This window comes from Phyllostomus hastatus, unplaced genomic scaffold, assembly GCF_019186645.2.
Source record: "Phyllostomus hastatus isolate PE091 unplaced genomic scaffold, TTU_PhHast_1.1 phas_scaffold_317, whole genome shotgun sequence".
Taxonomy (NCBI): Eukaryota; Metazoa; Chordata; class Mammalia; order Chiroptera; family Phyllostomidae; genus Phyllostomus; species Phyllostomus hastatus.
The window spans coordinates 1,448,717-1,468,793 of NW_025334023.1; the positions used below are offsets into that span (position 1 = coordinate 1,448,717).

Here is a 20,077-nt window from a genome sequence, read left to right on the forward strand (position 1 = left end):
TCCATTGTGTTTGTGATGCATTTACAGCAAGTGGCAGACATCTCTACACTTGGCCCCTAACACTTTGATGTGCATATCATTAAGCAGAGAAAAATTCTATTTAATTTTTTAGGTAAAATTTTCATACAGTGAAGTGCATAAATCCTAAGAGTACCACTCAGTTGTTCTGGCATATGCATACACCTGTGTGATCCAATCCCTTTCCATCATTCCAGAAACTTCTGTCATGCCTCTTCCAAATCAACACCAACACCCACTCCCTCAGAGGTAACAACTCTTCTGATTCTTTTCCATTATAGATCAATGTTCTTGATGTCCTTTAGGCAGTCTTGGTGTGAGCCTTCTTTTACTCAGCATGGTTTTGAGATTCACTTATGTTGTGTGTATCAATAGTTCATTATTTTTTATTGCTCAGTATATTGCTACCTGAAGAAGCAGAATTTTAGGATGTCTCCCAAGATTTCTGTCTCCTGGTGTGTATGCCCTACACACTCTCCAGTCTGGTGAATATGAGGGAACTGCACTCTTCTGATTAGGTTATGTCATATAGCACAGATGGCTTTTAAAAGGGAAGTTATTTGGGTGGATCTGACTTAATGACATGAACTCTTTACCTTTAGGTCAAGAGGTCAAAACAGTAAAGCCACAGAGATTGAAGCATGAGAAACTCAACAGGAAGAAGATTTTTCATTATTAGGTTGGTGGGGCCATGTGGCAAAGAATGCTGGTGACATCTAGGAGCTGAGAGTGACTTCCAGTTGAGAGCCAGTAAGAAAACAGGACCTCAGTCCGACAACCACAAGGAACAGAATTCAGCTAAAATTGTTGGGAACTGCCCTGCCTGTTTTCAGAAGCCCTGTGGCTAAAGCTGAGTAAAGGACCTTGGGACCATAAGCCACTTAGGAGACAAAGCTTATCTTCCTTGCAGGGGCCCCACCTCTGCTCCCTTTTACTTCACCCTGCTTGGCCCTGGGTGGATGACTGGTTAGCCAATTATGGTAAGATTCCTCAAGGGAGGGATAACCTAAGACAGGCACAGTCATGAAGGGACCCTGAGGGAAGGACTTGGGGGTTATAGAAAAAGGGGGTGATGGACCCTTGCCCCTTGGCTTTGACATAGCCTGAGTCCTCATTCTGCCTGCAAGAAGTCTCCTAATCTCTTAGCCATCTTACTTCTCCTGCCTGACTTAAGTCTGAAACAATGCTAGAGGGTGGTGAGACCCTGTGCTGGAAAGGGCAGGTTCTCCAGGGCAATCAGACCTAAGAAAAAATGCATAAAATCCTATGAAACCTACTTTGCTAATACCCTCAATTTAAATTATAAGGTTCCAAGCAGGAAGTGAGTTTGTTCCCCAAAGTTTTATGGCCTTTTAACCATCTGACCCTGGCTCAGAATAAGCCCTCAGTGTTCTTTGAATGTTATCTATTGTTTAATCATTTCTGCCTGACAATGATTGATGAGCTTTATGTATACACCCTGTATTCCTGTGCAAACTGAACCCAATAAAAGCTTGTCAAGGCAAGGGTCAAGGTGCTCTCCTCTTGAGAGGGTGGCCGAGGCTTTTTCTCCTCTTGAGAGAGAAGCCACACCATCCCTTTCCCTCCACAGGACTTGGTAGTCCATGTGAATTTGTCTCGTCTCATCCATAACACCTTGGACTCCAGGAGCTGGGGTCTGCATCGAAAGTCCTGACTAAACTTGGGAGTGAATTCTCCCTTAGGGGCTCCAGAAAGGAATGCAGCCTGGCTGACACCAAGGTCTTGAGCAGATGAGAACGTAGCCATGTTCTGAGCATATGAGAACCAGGATATGTTCTAACTTACAGGATTGTAAACCAATAAGTGAATATTGTTTTAGGCTGTTAAATTTGGAGTTACTTTTTTACACAGCAACAGAACACTAATACTGCAGTTTGTTTAGCCATTCTTTTAATGGGTATTGGGTTCTTTGTGGTTTTGGACTTTTATGAATAGTGTTGCTATCAACATTTATGTACAAGCCTTTCTTTGTAGGTATATGTTTTCATTTCTCTTGGAAGTGTTGGGTTATAGGATAGATGTATGTTTAATTTTACAAGAAATTACCAGCCCTGGCCAAGTAGCTCAGTTGGTTAGAATACTATCCTGATACACCAAGGTTGCAGGTTTGATCCCCGGTCAGGGTGCATACAAGGATCAACCAATTAATTCATAAACAAGTGGAACAACAATTCAATGTTTTGTTCCCCTCTGTCTCTAAAATCAATCAGTAATAAAATTTAAAAAAGAAAGAACGTACCAGATCTTTTCCTAAAGTGGTTGTGCCATTTATCTCCCACCAATAATGTATGTAAGTTCTGGCTGGGTCACATCGTCAACATCAAATAGTGTTAGTCCTTTAAATTTTATCCATCTTTGTGGGTGTATAGTGGATTTAATTGCTTTTCTCAGTTGGTTGACTGAAACCTGGATTCATTGATGAAGTTAAATGAAGTTGAGATACCAAGGATCCTTTAGTATAATATAGCAGAAAGAATCCAAACACTTAAAGGGACGGGATTGTTGGTTTATAAACCTTTCCTTATAGGTTTGTAAGTGTGATTCATCCACCCCCAGCTCCATCCCCTGAGAGGGTCCAGATGACACTCTCTTTACCAGGGCATTGAGAAATATCTTTGTGAGAGTGATGACATCATTGGAAAGTGGTATTGTAGTTGGTTTCTGTAAGCTGGGGATGTTGGGAAGACATTACTGATGGGACTAAAGAATATGGGAAGTTCACTGATATCCTAATTGATCTGTAAAACCAAAAATCCTCTGGACTGGTGAACGGAGGGCCAACTCAAGACAAGCGAGGGAACTATGGTCTCTCACCCAAGTTCCAGGCCTGGGTTAGTTCACAGATTTCCTTGAATGAAGTGAAAGCCAGTACACTTAAGGAAGATGGATAAATATCTGTCTATATATTCCTTATAGCCTTCCCCAATGGGACCTGCAGTCATTTCCCAAGGTAACTGTATGGGTTGGACCGTGTCTTGCAAAAAGACATGTTGAAGTCGGTGCCCCAGGTACCTGTGAAACAGGCGACCTTGTTTGGAAATAAGTCCTTTGCTGATGTAATCAGGTTAAGATGAGGTCATACTGGATTGTATGAGCTCTACCCCCATGACCGACCTTATAAGAAGAGGGAAATGTGGCCACAGAGACCCACAGAGAACACCATGTGAGGATGGAGGCAGAGGCTGGAGTGATGCAACTGCAAGACAAGGAACATTGAGGATCCCTGGTAACCACAGAAGGTCAAAGGGGCATGGAATAGATTCTCCCTTAGAGCCTCCAGAAGAAACCAACCCTGCCAACGCCATGGCTTTGGACTTCTGTCCTCTAGACAGTGGGAATAAATTTCTATTTTTTTCTCACCCAGTTTGTGGTACTTTGTTTATGGAAGCTCTAGGAAACTAATAGAATAACTGTCCTTGGGGATCATTGGCACTGGCTGCAAGGCTAATTGGAGTAGGAGTTGCTACCATAGTCCACCACTCAGAAGTGGAGGCTTATGGAGTCAAGTGATAAATTGACTTTTGATTCTAATCTATCTCACTGTGAGCCCAGTCCTTAAACCCATTTCCCCATGACCTCCCCAGTTCTGGATTACATAGACAGACAAGGGATGTTCAGCAGGTGGCAGAATATGTCTCTAATCCACAGGATAGGACTATTATGGTCGAAAGGGCTGCTTTCCTATCAGAAATGTAAACAAAAATCAATAATGTATTGCTGGGAGAAATGCAAGATTAGCATAACCATCAGAGACCTGACAATTCAGAGGTGACAATTCCTGTTACCCACTCGACTCACCTCTCAGACTCACACAGAAGTCAGAGGACGGGAGAATGATAGTGGATTATTGAAACGTTAAGGCAGGTGATGACTCCAATTGCACTGCTGTTCCAGACAGAGCAAAACAGAGCATCTGCCACCTGTGATAACGTTAACTTGCAAGTGTTTTTTCTCTATTTCGATAAGCAAAGAAGGCCAGAAGTAGTTTTAACCCGGCAAGGGCAGAAGTGCGCCTTCACCATTTTGCTCCAGGCCTGTGTTAACTCTCTGCCTCTTGTCACAAGTTAGTCCCCCAGGGACTTTGGTATCTTAGCATCCCATGAGACATTAAACTGGTCTCCTATGATTACGAGAAAATGCTGATAAAACCTAAACAGTAGGAAGTATCAGGTACCTGGATGTTTTCAGTGAGTTTTTGTCAGTGTTTGGGATTTTAATCATTCTGGTATGTGTGTACTTGTTATTCTTTTTTTTTCCCCCTAATTTAATTTTAATTTTATATTTTTTGCATATTTGGTTTTGTATGTTTTTAAAATATATTTTATTGATTATGCTATTACAGTTGTCCCATTTTCCCCCCTTCACTCCCCTCCACCCTGTACACCCTCTCCCACCCACTTCCCCCCCTTTAGTCATGTCCATGTGTCATACTTATAATTTCTTTAGCTTCTACATTTCCCACACTATTCTTGCCCTCTCCCTATCTATTTTCAACCTACATTCTATGCTACTTATTCTCTGTACCTTTTCCCCCTCTCTCCTCCTCCCACTCCCCTGTTGCTAATCCTCCATGTGATCTCCATTTCTGTGGTTCTGTTCCTGTTCTAGTTGTGTGCTTAGTTTCTTTTTGTTTTAGTGTGGTTGTTAATAATTGTGAGTTTGCTGTCCTTTTACTATACATGTTTTTTCTTTATCTTCTTTTCTTAGATAAGTCCCTTTAACATTTCATAAAATAAGGGCTTGGTGATGATGAACTCCTTTAACTTGACCTTATCTGAGAAGCACTTTATCTGCCCTTACATTCTAAATGAATAGTTGTTATTCTTTTAGTTTGCAATTCCCTGATTACATATGATATGGAGCATCTTTTCATATGCTTATTTGCCATCTGTATGTCTTCTTTAGTGGGGGGCCTGTTTAGATCTTTTGCCCATTTTAAAATGAGGTTGTTTGTTTTATTGTTGAGTTTTAAGCGTTCTATGCATATTCTGGATACAAATGTTTTCTTCCAGGCTGCAACTTGTTCCTTTGTTCTCTTAACATTTTATGTAGATCCAAATTTCTCTCTGATGTAATCTGCCTTCCTTTAACATTTCTTGTATTGTAGGTCTGATGGTAATGAATTCTTTCAGCTTGTATTTGTCTGAAAAAGTATTTCACATTCATTTTTGAAATATTTTAACTGGGTATAAAATGCTGAGTTTACAGTTTCTTCCTTCAGCACTTTAAAATGTCATTCTTTTGTCTTTTGGGTTGAAGTTTCTGGTGTGAAGTGTGCTTTGCTCCTTTGTATAATGTGTCTTTTTTCTCATGCTGCTTTGAAGATTTTCTCTTTACCTTTGGTTTTTGGAAATTTTGAATATGATGTATCCAGGCAGGTGTAGTAGTTTACAAACAGGTATAAAAAATCTTTGATGCTTTAAAAGGTAGAGCTTAATTCTCCTACTCTTAAGTTTGGAATGAATTTAGAGACTTACTCCCCCCATCCCTGGGACAAGGGAGTGTTTTTATTTTTATTTATTTTTTTGTACTGAGGTATAATGGACATATTAACATTGTATAAGTTTCAGGTGTGCAACATAATTCAATATTTGTATATATTATAAAATGATCATTACAAGCCCAATTAACATCCATCACCATACATAATTACATTTTTTTACATTACATACAATTTACTTTATCCAGTTATTTATAACTGGAAGTTTGTACTTTTTGATCCCTTTTACTCATTTCACTTGCCCCCAACCCTCGCCTCTGGCAACCACCAAACTATTCTTTGCATCTGTAAGCACATTTTTTCCCTTAGCTTCCACATGTGAGACTATACAGTATTTGTTTTCCCCTGCCTTATTTCCCCTAGCATAATGTCCTCAAGGTCCACCCATGTGGTTGCAAATAGCAAGATTTCATTCTTTTTTTTTTTAATGACTGAATAATATTCTATTGAATATATACCTACCCTATTTTCTTTATTCATCCATCAATGGGCACTTAAGTTTTTTTCCATATATTGGCTATTATAAATAATGCTGCAAAAAACATGGGTCCTTATACAAGGTCTGTCTGGAAAAGGTTCAGCCATTGTTAATTTAATGGGAACAGTTTGCACAACATCGATGTAACCAGGCAGCTAAGGAGAGTGGACTGGAATGTACATGCGTGAACAATGACTTCACTGTGCTAGTCAGTGGGGACAGTAGATGCCATTGAGTGAGCATGTGTACTGTGTGGCCATCACATTCAAAATGACTGAGCAAGTAGAGCAACAAATGCGCAACAAATTTTGCGTTAAGCTTGAACATTCCTCCACAAAAACTATTAGGAGGATTGAAAAGTCCACAGCTATGGGCACTGGTGATTGGCAGTTTCATTATGATAATACACCCGCTCATGCATCATGTCTTGTGCAGAGTTTTTTGGCAAAATATCAAATCACCCAGGTGACTCAGCCCCCCTACAGCCCAGATTGGGCACCCTGAGACTTCTGGCTTTTCCCAAACTAAAATCACCTTTGAGAGGGAAGAGATTTCAGACCATCACTGAGATTCAGGAAAATATAACGGGGCAGCTGATGGTGGTTGGGAGAACTGTGTGAAGTCCCATAGTGCATACTTTGCAGGGGACTGAAGCATCATTGTCCTGTGTACAATGTTTCTTGTATCTTCTTCAGTACATGTCTCTGTCACAGTATATGACTGGATACTTTCTGGATGCACCGTGTGTGTGTGTGTGTGTGTGTGTGTGTGTGTGTGTGTGTTTGAGTTTAGCGTTTTCATTTTTTTTCAGATAAATATCCAGTAGAGGAATTACTGGATCATATGGTACTTGTATTTTAATTTTTTGAGAAACCCCTGTACTGTTTTCCACAGGGGACTTTTAATGAAGAGAACACAGTGGGGATAATGGTATGCTATTTCTGAGATTGAGATCATACAAGATACTGCTGTTCTGCCTGACTCAGACTGCTCTGGGATGCTAACTGCAACTCTGTGAGGACTTTAAGCTGCTTTAGTCATCAGGAAATTACAATTATTTTATATATTTAATTGCTGTGAAAAGCCAGCTGGATGAGAAATTACTGTAATGGAAAGAAACTATTGGGTTGGCTAAAAAGTTATTTTTTTCCCCATAAAATGGCTCTATTAGTGTTTGTCTTTAACTTCATTCAAAACAATTTCATTAGATTGTACTGTGACAACTGTCATATCAGTGTGCATTTAAAAAATCAAAATTGGTGAATTTTTGGGTAGCCATTTTAATATTGAAGATGGATGAAAATAAGTGACATTTTTGGCATATTATGCTTAATTATTTCAAGAAAAGTAAAAACACAACTGAAATGTGAAAAAAGATTTCTGCAGTGTAGGGAGAAGGTGCTCTGACTGATTGAATGTGTCAAAAGTGTTTGCAAGATTTTGTGTAGAGATTTCTCGCTGGACGATGCTCCACGGTCAAGTAGACCAGTTGAAGTTGATAGTGATCAAATCAAGACATTAATTTAGAACAATCAAATGTGGTTATCTCACCACATGGGAGATAGCCGACATACTCAAAATATCCAAATTAATGAAGTTATTAGTGAAAATGAAAAATATGTCTTTTATTTTATGGAAAAAATGAAACAGACTTCTTGGCCAAACCAATATCAAAAATCCAAATTGTAAAATTATGGCATAAGAAGCTTATTGAGTGATTTCTTCTTCCAGCAAGGGCTTTGTTAGCACCTATTCTGTGTCTGAGACTGCCCAGATAAGCCACAGTTATGTAATTTTAACCGTTAAAACACAAACCTTGACTTCTTTAGTACAGCTCTATTAGAATGTAATTAGTTTAACTTAAAAAAAAATGTTCTCATCCAAGGACATGTTCATTGATTTTCAGAGAGAGAGAGAGAGAGAGACAGACAGACAGACAGACAGAAAGACACTGACATGAGAAAGAGCATCGAATGGTCGCCTCACACACACACCTCAACCAGGGATCAAACCCACAACCTAGGTATGTGTCCTGACCAGGGGGTGAAACAATGACCTTCAGTGTATGAAATGATGCTCCAACCAACTGACTCACACTGGCCAGGACAATTTAACTTTTTTTTTTTTTTTTAAAGAGCAGCTTTAGGTTCACAGCAAAACTGAGTGGAAAGCATCAAGTTCCCATAAATCATCTTATGCCTCCTGAAAGCTGTCCTAATATCAACACCAGCATCAAAATGGTACATTCATTACAACTGATGAACCATATAGACATGTCATTGTCAACCAAAGCCCATAATTTACATTAGGCTTCCTCTCTGTGTTGTACATTCCATGGGTTTTGACAAAGGTATAATGGTACGTGCCCACCATTAGCTATTGCACAGACTAGTTTCACTGCCCCCCAAATCCTCTGTGCTCCACTTATTCACCTGCACCCCATCCAGTTCCTGGCAACCAATGACACTTTTCACTGCCTTCATAGTTTTGCCTTTCCAGAATCATATGGTTGGAATCCTATAATATGTAGCCTTTTCAGTTTACTTCTTTCACTTAGTAATATGAATTTACAGTTTCTCCATGTCTTCTCAAGGTTTGATAGTTCATTTCTCTATAGCATTGAATAATATTCCATTCTGGATATACCAAAGTTTGATTATCCATCTGCCTACTGAAGAATATTAGGTTGTTTCCAGGTTTTGGCAATTGTGAACAAAACTGCTGTATAAATATTTGCATGCAGGTTTTTGTGTGGACATAAATTTGCAACAATGTGGGTAAATACCATGGAACATGCTTACAGGATCAGATGGTAAACGTATGTTTAGTTTTTTAGGAAACTGTCAAACTGTTTTCCAAAGTGCTGTATTATTTTGCATTCTCACCAGCAGTGAATGAGAGCTCCTGTTGTTCCATATCCTCTCCAGCATTTGTGTGGTTAGTTTTGGCCTTTCCAGTACTGATTATTTGACCTTCCCAAATAATCAGTATTTCCAGTACGTGTATAGGGGTATCTCATTGCTGTTTTAATTTGCAATCGCCTAATGACATATGATGTTAAGCATCTTTTCATATTACTTACCATCTGTATCTTTTTTTGACTTTAAAAAAATTTTAATAGTTGTTCAAGTACAGTTTTTGGTCCTTGACTCCCATCCCAGCACACCCACCCATTCCTCCCGCCTCCCTCCCATTCCCATCCCCCCTAGTTTTTGTCCATCTGTCCTTTATATTTGTTTCTATAAACCCTTCCCATTTTCCCCTGAAATTCCCTCCTCTCTCTGCTCTGGTCATTGTCAGCCTGTTCTCTATTTCAGTGTCTTTGGCTATATTTTGCTTGTTTGTTTTTGTTGTTTAGGTTCCTGTTAAAGGTGAGATCATATGGTATTTGTCTTTCACTGCCTGGCTTATTTCACTTAGTATGATGCTTTCCACCTCCATCCATGCTGTTGCAAAGGGTAGGAGCTCCTTCTTTCTTTCTGCTGCCTTGCCTGTAAGGTCTCTTTTGAGAAATCAGCTGACATTCTGATTCATGAATGGGATTCATTCCCATTCTGATGGGAACTCCTTTGTAGGTGACTGTCCCCTTATCTCTTGCTGCTTCTAGAATTCTCTCCTTCATTTTAATCTTGACTAATATAATTATGGTGTGCCTTGGTGTGTTCCTCCTTGGGTCCAACTTCTTTGGGACTCTGAGCTTCCTGGACTTCCTGGAAGTCTATTTCCTTTGCCAGATTGGGGGAGTCCTCCTTTATTATTTGTTCAAATAACTTTTCCACTTGTTACTCTTCCTCTTCCCTTTCTGGTATCCCTATAATTCAGATGTTGGAATGTTTAAAGATGTTCTGGAGGTTCCTAAGCCTCTCCTCATTCATTTGAATTCTTGTTTCTTCATTCTTTTCTGTTTGGTTGTTTCTTTCTTCCTTTTGCTACACTCCATTGATTTGAGTCCGTTTTCTTCCCATGACTATTGGTTCCCTGTGGGTTTTCCTTCATTTCACTTAGTGTAACCTTCATTTTTTTCATCTAATTTATGACCCAAATCAACCAATTCTGTGAGCATGCTGATCACCAGTGCTTTGAACTGTACATCTGATAGGTTGACTATCTCTTTGTCGCTTAAAAGTATTTGCTCTGAGGGTTTTGATCTGTTCTTCCATTTGTTTTGGTTTTTTTTTTTTGGTCTGGTCACACCTTTATACTACATATAGTGAGGGGCGGAGCCTTAGGTGTTCACCAGGGCGGGTCAGCCCAGTCACTGGGTTGTGACGCTGTCTGTGGGGGTGGGGTCTGAGAGGGAACAATGGCGCTTGCTCTGCTCTGATTTCAGTCCCTTCCATTGCTTCCCACAAGCAAATTGGTACCTTTTGGTACTGAATCCCGGTGGGTGGGCTTGTGTATGTTCTAGAGCCCTGTGGGTCTTTCCAATGAGCTTTCTCATGAGGCTGGGAGTCTCTCCCTGTGCCTCAACCCCCACAGGTGTTTTCAATCAGTGATTTGAGGGTTTATTTCCCCGAGAGGGGGCCCTGGGCTGCGTGGTCTGTCTCACTCCCCAGCTTCGCTTGGTTTGTCTGTGCACGAATGGGGGACCACCCGGTCAGCCAGCCAACCTGCATGCCTCACTGGGTCTGCCAGCTGCTGCCTGTGTGCCTGGGTCCGCAAGCCACCGCTTTTTTTTTTTCCTGCAACGCCTCTCCGCCAGAGCTAGACTCTGCCCCTCCTACTGAACTGGATGAATGTGTCTAACTCCTTGGTTGTCGGGCTTCCATACAGTTCAATTTTCTGTCAGTTCTGGTTGTTTTTGTTTGTTTCTAAGTTTTTGTTGTCCTTAATTTGGTTGTGCGAGGAGGCACAGTGTCTCTACCTATGCCTCCATCTTGGCCGAAAGTCTCTGCATCTCTTCTTTAAAAAGGTGTCTGTTCAGGTCTTTTGCCCATTTTGTAATCTGGCTGTTCGTTTCCTTGTTGTTGAGTTTTAAGAGTTCTGTATATTATTTTGGATACTAGTCCTTTATCAGACATGTGTTTTGCAAATATTTTTTCTCAGTATATAGCTTGACTTCTCATTCTCTTTGACATTTAACTTTGATAGATTAAACCCCCCCCCCTACTTTCTAAAGGATGTTCTTTAAATTGAGGTATATATATTTTTGATGTAAAAGTGTACAATTCAGTGGCTGCACAAAGTTGTGTAACCATTTCCACTATGCAACTCCAGAACATTTTCATTACTCCAGAAAGAGCCCCCCACCCCACCCATTATGTCTTTCCCACTCCCTTCAGCCTGCGGCAACCACTAATCTACTTTCTGTCTCTATGCATTTGCCTATCTGGACATTTTCATACAAATGAATCATAGTAGGTAACTCTTTTGTAACTGACTTCTTTCATTTGGCATATTTTCAAGGTTCATCCATGTTGTAGCATAAATCAGCATTTCATTATTTGTACGGCTGAGTAATATTTCATTGTCTAGATATACCACACTTTGTCTATTCATTCATGTCTAATGAATGTTTGGGTTGTTTCCACTTTGTTTTTTACCATTTGTGCAGCTATATGTTTTCCTGTCTCTTAGGTATACACTTAGGAGTGAAATTATATGTCCACTGCTGGGACATATGGAAAATCCATGTTTAATCTTTTGAGGGACTGCTAGACGCTTTTCCAAAGTGGTTGCATCATTTTACAGTCCCACTTTCTTCACATCCACACCAACACTTAATGTCTATCTTAAAAAAAAAAAGATTTTATTTATTTATTTTTAGAGGAAGGGATAAGGAAGGAGAAAGAGAGGGAGAGAAACATCAGTGTGTGGTTGCCTCTCACGCACTCCCTACTGGGGGCCTGGCTTATAACCCAGGCATGTCCCCTGACTGGGAATCAAACCTGCAATTGATCCTTTGGTTCACAGGCCTGCACTCAATCCACTGAGCCACACCAGCCAGGGCATCTACCTTTTTGCTTACCAGCCATTCTAGTCATTGTGTAGTGATATCTCATTGTGGTTTTGATTTGCATTTCCTGATCACTAAATGATGGCTTATTGGCCATTTGTATATCTTCTTTGGAGAAATCTATTCAGACCTTTTTCCCATTTTCAAATTAGATTGTCTTTTTATTGTCAAGTTGTGAAAGTTCTTTATTTACTCTGGATACTAGACTGGCCAGAGGAGGATGGGGGTTTTGGAGGAAGAACACTTACCATTGATGAAATTTAGGATGTGACTCTGACACAGGTGACTGACTTGGGCAGGAGCAGAAAAAGATCACTAAATGTGAGGAAAGCAGGGTGTTGGATAAGTCATTTGTGGTAAGCGGAGCCACCAAGAATGATGGCATGTGTTGGGGAAGAGAGCAAGTGAAACAAGAGCTAAAATCTTCCTTGAATCAGTAAAAGTCATTGAGAGAGCGACAGAAGGGCCGAAGAGTCAAACTGCTGAATTTTTAGTGGGAACGATGAGTAGTCACAGAGAAGCAGTGGGGACTCACTTTGGGGTCTGACAATAAAAGTAGCATCCACCTAAGACCCTTTCACTGCATTACGCACCATGGTTTGGGGTGACACCTGACTAATGCACAACAGACTGGTAGTTACTCCAGGTAAACTGCCTTCCCACCTCAAACATGGGAATACTGAATATGCAACCAGGAAAAAAGTTCAACACAGTTCAGCCTGAAACCAAAATATGTGAACCCAAGTTAGGGTGTGTGCTGATGGTAGCTAAATTTATTACTTCTCTAGTTTGTAGAGAAGTAATACTAGTTTACTATCAAGATGGGATTGTAGTTACTGACAGGAGTAGAAATGTATATTCTGAGAGTGTAGATCCAAAAAACAATACCTTCACGTGACTAACATTAAAGTCATGTAACAATATTACTATATTAAAAATGCTGTTCAGGCCTTGGCTAGTGTAGGTCAGTGGGTTGGGCACCATCTCTCAAACCAAAAGGTCACTGGTTTGATTCCTGGTCAGGGCACAGGTGTGGGTTGCAGGCCAGGCTCTAGGATGAGGGTGTGAGAGACAACTTACTGATGTTTCGGCAGCACGTCAATGTTTCTCTCCCTCCCTTCCCCTCTCTCAAAAATTAAATAAATAGATACAACCTTTCAAAAAATGTTGTGTCCCAGCTGGTACAGCTCAGTGGATTGGGTGCAGGCCTGTGAACCAAAGTGTCACTGGTTTGATTCCCAGTCAGAGCACATGCCTGGGTTGCAGGCCAGGTCCCCAGTAAGGGGTGCATGAGAGGCAAACACACACTGATGTTTCTCTCCCTCTCTTTCTCCTTCCCTATCCCTTTCTCTAATAATAAATACATGAAATAAAAAAATGCTGTTGAGTCTAGTTGGGTTTGCATTGGGTTATATATTAATTTAAGGATATGGTAATGATAATATTGTCATCTTTTCCAAAAACTTGGTATGCCTTTTAATTTGCAAGATCTTGTCTTATGCTCTTCAATCTGATTTTTTTGTTAAATTTATTAAGTACTATGCAATTTTGAATAGGTAATACACTGATTGAAAATTTAATATAAAAGTGTAAAAATGAATTTAGTTAATTTTCTTGTCCATTGCTATTCCTACTCTCTACCAACTCCCCCCTCTTCCAGAGGTATTTTATGTACATATGAACAAACATACACACCTGTTTGCTGCAATTATGAATGGAATGTTTTCCCTTTTTTATTGTTTCTGGTTTATTGCTAAAACAGAAAAATGCTATTGATTTTTGTACATTTATTTAAATACTTACCAAATTTCCTTATTAATGCTAATAGGTTTTACTGTAGCCTTTTGGATTTCCCAAATACAGTCTTATATCAGCAAAACAAGAATTTATTATTCTCCAATATTTATGTCAATTAGTCTCTTGCCTAATTGCTTTCACCTGAATTTTCAAAGCAATGTTGAATCTTCAGACTTTAACAGAAAGAGCTTTAGCATTTATAATTAAAAATGATGTTTACAATGGGTTTTCATGCAGTTTTTCTTCCTTTTACTGACAGCTTTAATTTTATCAAATTATACTTAAAGCTGTAAGACTTTAGCAAATACTTTTTCAGCATACACTGATAAAATGTTTTATCTCCTTTCATTAAAAACAATCTTTATTTTGAAATAATTTTACTTACAGAAAAGTTGCAAAAACAATACAAAGATTCCTGTATAGCCTTTACTCAGTTCCCAAATGTGGTGCTCTATGTTTATTTACTGTTCTGTGTGTGTACATATGTATGTGTGTGTAGTTTCCTGAAATATCTGCAAACTGTCCTTATCTTTAACCTCTAAATGTCAGTGCATATTTTCTAAAAACAATGACATTCTCTTACATAATCATATAAGAAATATTATCAAAATAAGAATATTAAGGGAACCAACTGTGTGGGAAAATATATTTGCCAATGATATCCTGGACAAGGGTTTGATCTCTAAAATATATAAAGAACTCACATGACTCCACTCCAGGAAGACAAACTATCCAATAAAAAAGGGGCAAAGGACCTGAACAAAAGCTTCTCCAAGGAGGACATACAGATGGCTCAGAGACATATGAAAAGATGCTCAGCATCACTAGCCACCAGGGAGATGCAAATTAAAACCACAGTGAGATACCACTTCACACTAGTCAGAATGGCCATCATAACCAGATCAACAAACAATAAATGCTGGAGAGGTTGTGGGGAAAAGGGAACCCTAGTACACTGTTGATGGAAATGCAGACTGGTACAGCCACCATGAAAATCTGTATGGAATTTCCTCAAAAAACTAAAAATGGAACTGCCTTTTGATCCAGCAATTCAACTGCTGAAATTATATCCTAAGAATCCTGAAACACTAATTCCAAAGAACCTATGCACCTCAATGTTTACAGCAGCACAATTTACAATAACCAAGTGCTGGAAGCAACATAAATGCCCATCAGTAAATGAGTGGATCAAAAAACTGTGGAACATTTACACAATAGAAGACTATGCAGCAGAAAGGAGCTTCTACCTTTTATGACAGCATGGATGCAACTGGGGAGAATTATGCCAAGTGAAGGAAGCCAGGTGGTGAAACACAAATACCACATGATCTCACCTATAAGTGGAATCTAATCAACAAACAAGCAAGCAAAAGATAACCAGAGACACAGAAATTAAGAACAAACTGACTGTAACAAGAGAGAAAAGGGAAGGGAAATAACAGGAGAGAGAAGGGAAAGGGTTGTCAAAGAACATGTATAAAGGACCCATGAACAGAGCCAAAGTGGGGTAGGATTGAGAGTGGGAGGTGGGGGTGGGGGGAAAGGGGTGGTGGGAAAATGGAAACAACTATGTTTAAACATTAAAAAATAAGAAAATTAACACTAAATGTCTATAGACATTTAAATAATCTTTAAATTCTTTTTAAAGTTTATTTTATTGATTATGCTATTACAGTTGTCCCATTTTTTTTCTCCCCTTTATCCCCCTCCTCCCTGCTTCCCACCCTCCTCCTTAGTTCATGTTCCTGGATTGTACATATAAGTTCCTTGACTTCTCCATTTCCTATACTATTCTTAACCTCCCGTATATTTTGTGCCTACCAATTATGCTTCTTATTCCCTGTACCTTTCCCCTCCTCTCCTTCCCCCTTCCCATGATAACCCACCATGTGATTTCCATTTCTGTGATTCTGTTCCTGTTCTAGTTGTTTGCTTACTTTTTGTTTTATTGGTTTGGTTGTTGATCATTGTTGAGTTTGTTGTCATTTTACTGTTCATAGTTTTTTTTTTAAGATTTTATTTATTTATATTTAGAGAGAGGGAAAGGGAAAAGAGAAAGAGGGAGAGAAACATCAATGTGTGGTTGCCTCTTGTGTGCCCCCTACTGGGGACCTGGCCTGCAACCCAGGCACGTGCCCTGAGAATCAAACCAGCAACCCTTTCGTTCGCAGGTTGGCACTCAATCCACTGAGCCACACCAGATAGTTTTTGATCTTCTATTTCTTAGATAAGTCCCTTTAACATTTCATATAATAAGGGCTTGGTGATGATGAACTCCTTTAACTTTACTTTATCTGGGAAGCACTTTATCTGCCCTTCCATTCTAAATGATAGCTTTGCTGGATAAAGTAATCTTGGATGTAGGTCCTTGCTTTTCATGACTTTGAATACCTTGTAGCCCCTTCTTGCCTATAAGGTTTCTTTTGAGAAATCAGCTGATAGTCTAATGGGAACTCTTTTGGGGGAAACTCTCTCCTTCCCTCTTGCTGCTTTTAAGATTTTCTCCTTATCTTTAATCCTGGGTAACTTAATGATGATGTGCCTTGGTGTGTTCCTCTTTGGGTCCAACTTCCTTGGGACTCTCTGGGCTTCCTAGACTTTCTGGAAGTCAGTTTCCTTCACCAGAATGGGTAAGTTTTCCTCCATTATTTATTCAAATAAGTTTTCAATTTCTTGGTCTTCCTCTTCTCCTTCTGGCACCCCTTTAATTCAAATATTGTAATGTTTAAAGTTGTCCCATAAGTCCCTAAGCCTCTCATTTTTTTTGCATTCTTGTGTCCTCATTCTGTTTCGATGTTTATTTCTTCCTTCTGTTCCAAATTGTTGATTAGAGTCCCAGTTTCCTTCCCTTCACTGTTGATTCCCTGTATGTTTTCCTTTATTTCATTTTGTGTAGCCTTCATTTTGTAACCAAGCTCAATTCTGTGAGCATCCTGGTTAAGTTTAACTCTGCATCAACTCTGATAGGTTGGCTATCTCCCCGTCACTTAGTTCTTTTTCTGGAGTTTTTCTGGAGTTTCTGTTCTTTCATTTGGGCCATATTTCTTTGTCTTGGGGCACCTGTTACGTGGTAAGGGGCAATGCCTTAGGTATTTGCCAGGGCGGGGCAACCCTCTTTGCTGCGCTGTGGTGCTGCCTGTGGTGGAAGGGTCAGAGGGAACAATGCCACTTGCCGTGCTCTTGTCCCACTTTCCATCACTTCCCTCACTTCCCAAAAAGCAGACTGCAAACTCTCCTGCGAGACTGGGAGTCTCTCCTGCCACCGCAACCTCCACAGGTTTTTTTTTTTTTTTTACAGACAGGGGTTTTGAGTCTTTAGTTTCCCGTGCTGAAACCTGGGTTTCAAGGTCTGTCTCACTCCCCCATTGTTTCTCCCGGCTATCTGTGCTCGAAAGTGGGACCTCCTCTATGGTCCGCCAGCTGCTGCGTTGCCATGTGCCCTCTCCACCCTGGCTGCCTGTCTCCACGTCTCCACCTCTCCTACCGGTCTGGGTGAATGTTTCTTTAACTCCTTGGTTGTCGGACTTACACAGAAATGATTTTCTGGCAGTTCCGGTTGTTCTTGGTTTTTAATTTGGTTGTTATCCTTCTTTTGGTTGTGCGAGGTCAAGTGTTTCTGCCTATACCACCATCTTAGCTGGAAGTTTTAAATAATCTTCAAATCTTGATGTAGTAAAACACATTCATAAACGTCCTGATACGGAGGCTGAAAAAAGCTTGGGTTATATGATGCAGCGCTCAACATTATTTTATTTGGAATTTTTGCATCTATAGTCATAGGTGAGATTAGGCTATGGCATTCTTTATGGCACTTTATCAGGTTTTAGTATTAATCTCTTACGCTGGCCTTTAAAAATCTGAGCATTTTTTCATCTTTTCCCATGGTCTGATGCAGTTTATATAGTAATTAAAAATGACAACTCATCTTTTTTTTGGTGTTGACTTTGTGATAATCAGTTGAACTATATACTTGTGATTTTTGTACTTTTCCATATATATGAATAAAAAAGTTTAAATAAAAAATAGAATCTTCCAAAAGGATAAATATTTAATCACTTTTCCAATTTCTTCTTTGGTAATTAATTTGTCTATTCTAACAATAATGTTGGATCAGTGTTTGCTAGGAAATTATCTGTTTGCCTGGTTTTCACATTTGTTGCCATGGATTACTCCCAGAATTATTTAAAATTCTCCCATATATATGGTTTTACATTTAAAACTTCTGAGTTTTCCTTCGTAATCTGGTCCTATTTTATTTTTTTTTGCTCTTTTCCCCTCTTTCAGTCTAAGAAGGTTTTATCTATTTTATTGGTGTTTTCAAAGAATCATTTTTCTATTTATGCTCCTTTTTTTTAGTATCCTACGTCATAACTTGAGGTTTTATCTGTATTAGTCCATTTCCTGTATTATACTGGTTTAAATGTTTTTCTCCCTAAATTTCTAAGACAATCACTACACAGCTTTGAGTTTTTCTTTTTGAACAGTAAAGGTGTTAGTGTTACATTTCCACCTCCTGGTCCAGCCTTATGCTTTTCAGGATACTCAGTAAGGTACCCGGGTCTTACTTTGCCCCATCCACTCAGGGGTCCATCCTGGCAGGTCCTAATGCCTGGCCACAAGCACATGACAACTAAATGTGTGCTCAGTGAATAAGTAACACTGATTTGTCCTGGGACCTACTGTGAAGACCTGTGCTTGCCGCAAGGGCCAGTCATTCATCAAAATACCTGGAGCAGCCATCATGTGCTGGCACTGTGCCAGCTTCTACAACTGGGTCAGTGAGACAAACAACTGGGTGTCTGCCCTTTTGGAACTCATGTTCTAGTGACAAAAACAGATGTAAAACAAGTAAGGTAACTGAGCTGAGTACTGCCTGTCTGCTAAGAAAGTATAAGATAGGGCTCCAACACCACTGAGGTCTAAAAGAGAACCCTTAGAAAAGTGATACTTAAGTTCCTCAGAATCTGAGGGTCTACTCTGTCCCCTATTCTCCTTTCATTAAGGGGGCCATTGGGTTTTCTTGTATAAAAGTCATCTGGTTTTGAGTGATATGTCTGCTGCTCCTGGCCACTGTTGATTGAACCAAGGGACTGACATAGCCAGGCAATAGAAATTTATTCAATAGTAATGTTCCCCCAGTCCCCAACCTTTTTGGTACTGGGGACTGGTTTCATGGAAGATAATTTTTCCACAGACTGGGGGTCGGGGGACAGTTTCAGGATGATTCAAATACACTGCATTCAAGCTCACCTCCTGCTGTGCGGCCCAGTTCCTAACAGGCCCGGACTGGTACCAGTCTGTGACCTGGAGGTTGGGAACCCCTGCCATTGAGGATGGCCACTCACTGACTTAATTAGAGCCACTAAGGGAAACTTGAACGCCAAACAGAATGAAAGGAGAAGAAAAGCAGAACAACAATAGTAAAGTCATAATATTGGCAGTCACATGACTCTGGGATATTGATTTGGAACTGTAGGTATCAATATGAATGTATGGCTTTTAATAATATACAGAGAGAGACACACAACAATAAATTCAGACATGTGACGCATGTGTTAACATACATATACATATTTTCTTGTTTTGTGACCTGAAAGGGCTGAGACGCAATGACACTCCAGTAGCAATGAATACACCTGGTGCCCAGATCTTGGTTTCTAAGTGTCACTTTCAAGTAACAGAAACCAGGTGCTGCGTGGTGAAATGGCTAATGTCAGGGCTGGGGCAAGAAAAATATGAGTGAGTTTGGAACACCCTGTGGTGCCAGAAAGTAAGGAAGTGCTAAAAAAATAACAGGGGCAATGCTGAAACAACACAGGAGCTGACTGGAAAGGGTTCCCAATGGCCAAATCTAGGCCTGAGAGAGAGAAAAAAAAAACTGTGTTAGTATTAGATTATAACCCATAGAAGAAAACAAATATCCATTAGTTTATGCTCAGATAAATAAATTATTGAATAAATATATGGGGGAAAAGAGACAGCCCTTCCTTACAGTAGAATACCAATTAATAAATATAGGTGGAATAAGGGAACAGAAAGTCATCATTAGGCAAATAAACATTAATGCTTGCTGTAAGCAAGAACACTTAATGGATGCTAAAATCAGTGGGCAAAATTCTAAGGGGAAATAAGACATCTGCACAGCTTCAAAGACTCTACTCACAAGATTCTTACTAATTTCATAGTGGAGAAACCCGGCACATACCACCCCAGCTGTGTGACCAAAGTTCCGTTGACCCCCTGCCAGGAGGCCTTGAGAAGGGCACAGCATTGCTTCTGGGGTCGTCTTGCCAAAAATGCAGACTCT

The 20,077-nt window shown here is 39.8% G+C and overlaps 1 protein-coding gene across 1 annotated transcript in view; it reads right to left on the minus strand.

Moving 5' to 3' along the window:
• Positions 1-16,712: 16,712 nt before the first annotated feature.
• Positions 16,713-20,077, minus strand: part of CLPB (caseinolytic mitochondrial matrix peptidase chaperone subunit B) — a 138,702-nt gene continuing 135,337 nt past the window's right edge. Inside the window, exon 17 of the mRNA XM_045818021.1 lies at positions 16,713-19,627. Coding sequence (XP_045673977.1) covers positions 19,622-19,627 — 6 coding nt within the window. The 3' untranslated portion in view covers positions 16,713-19,621. The remainder of the gene's footprint in view (positions 19,628-20,077) is intronic.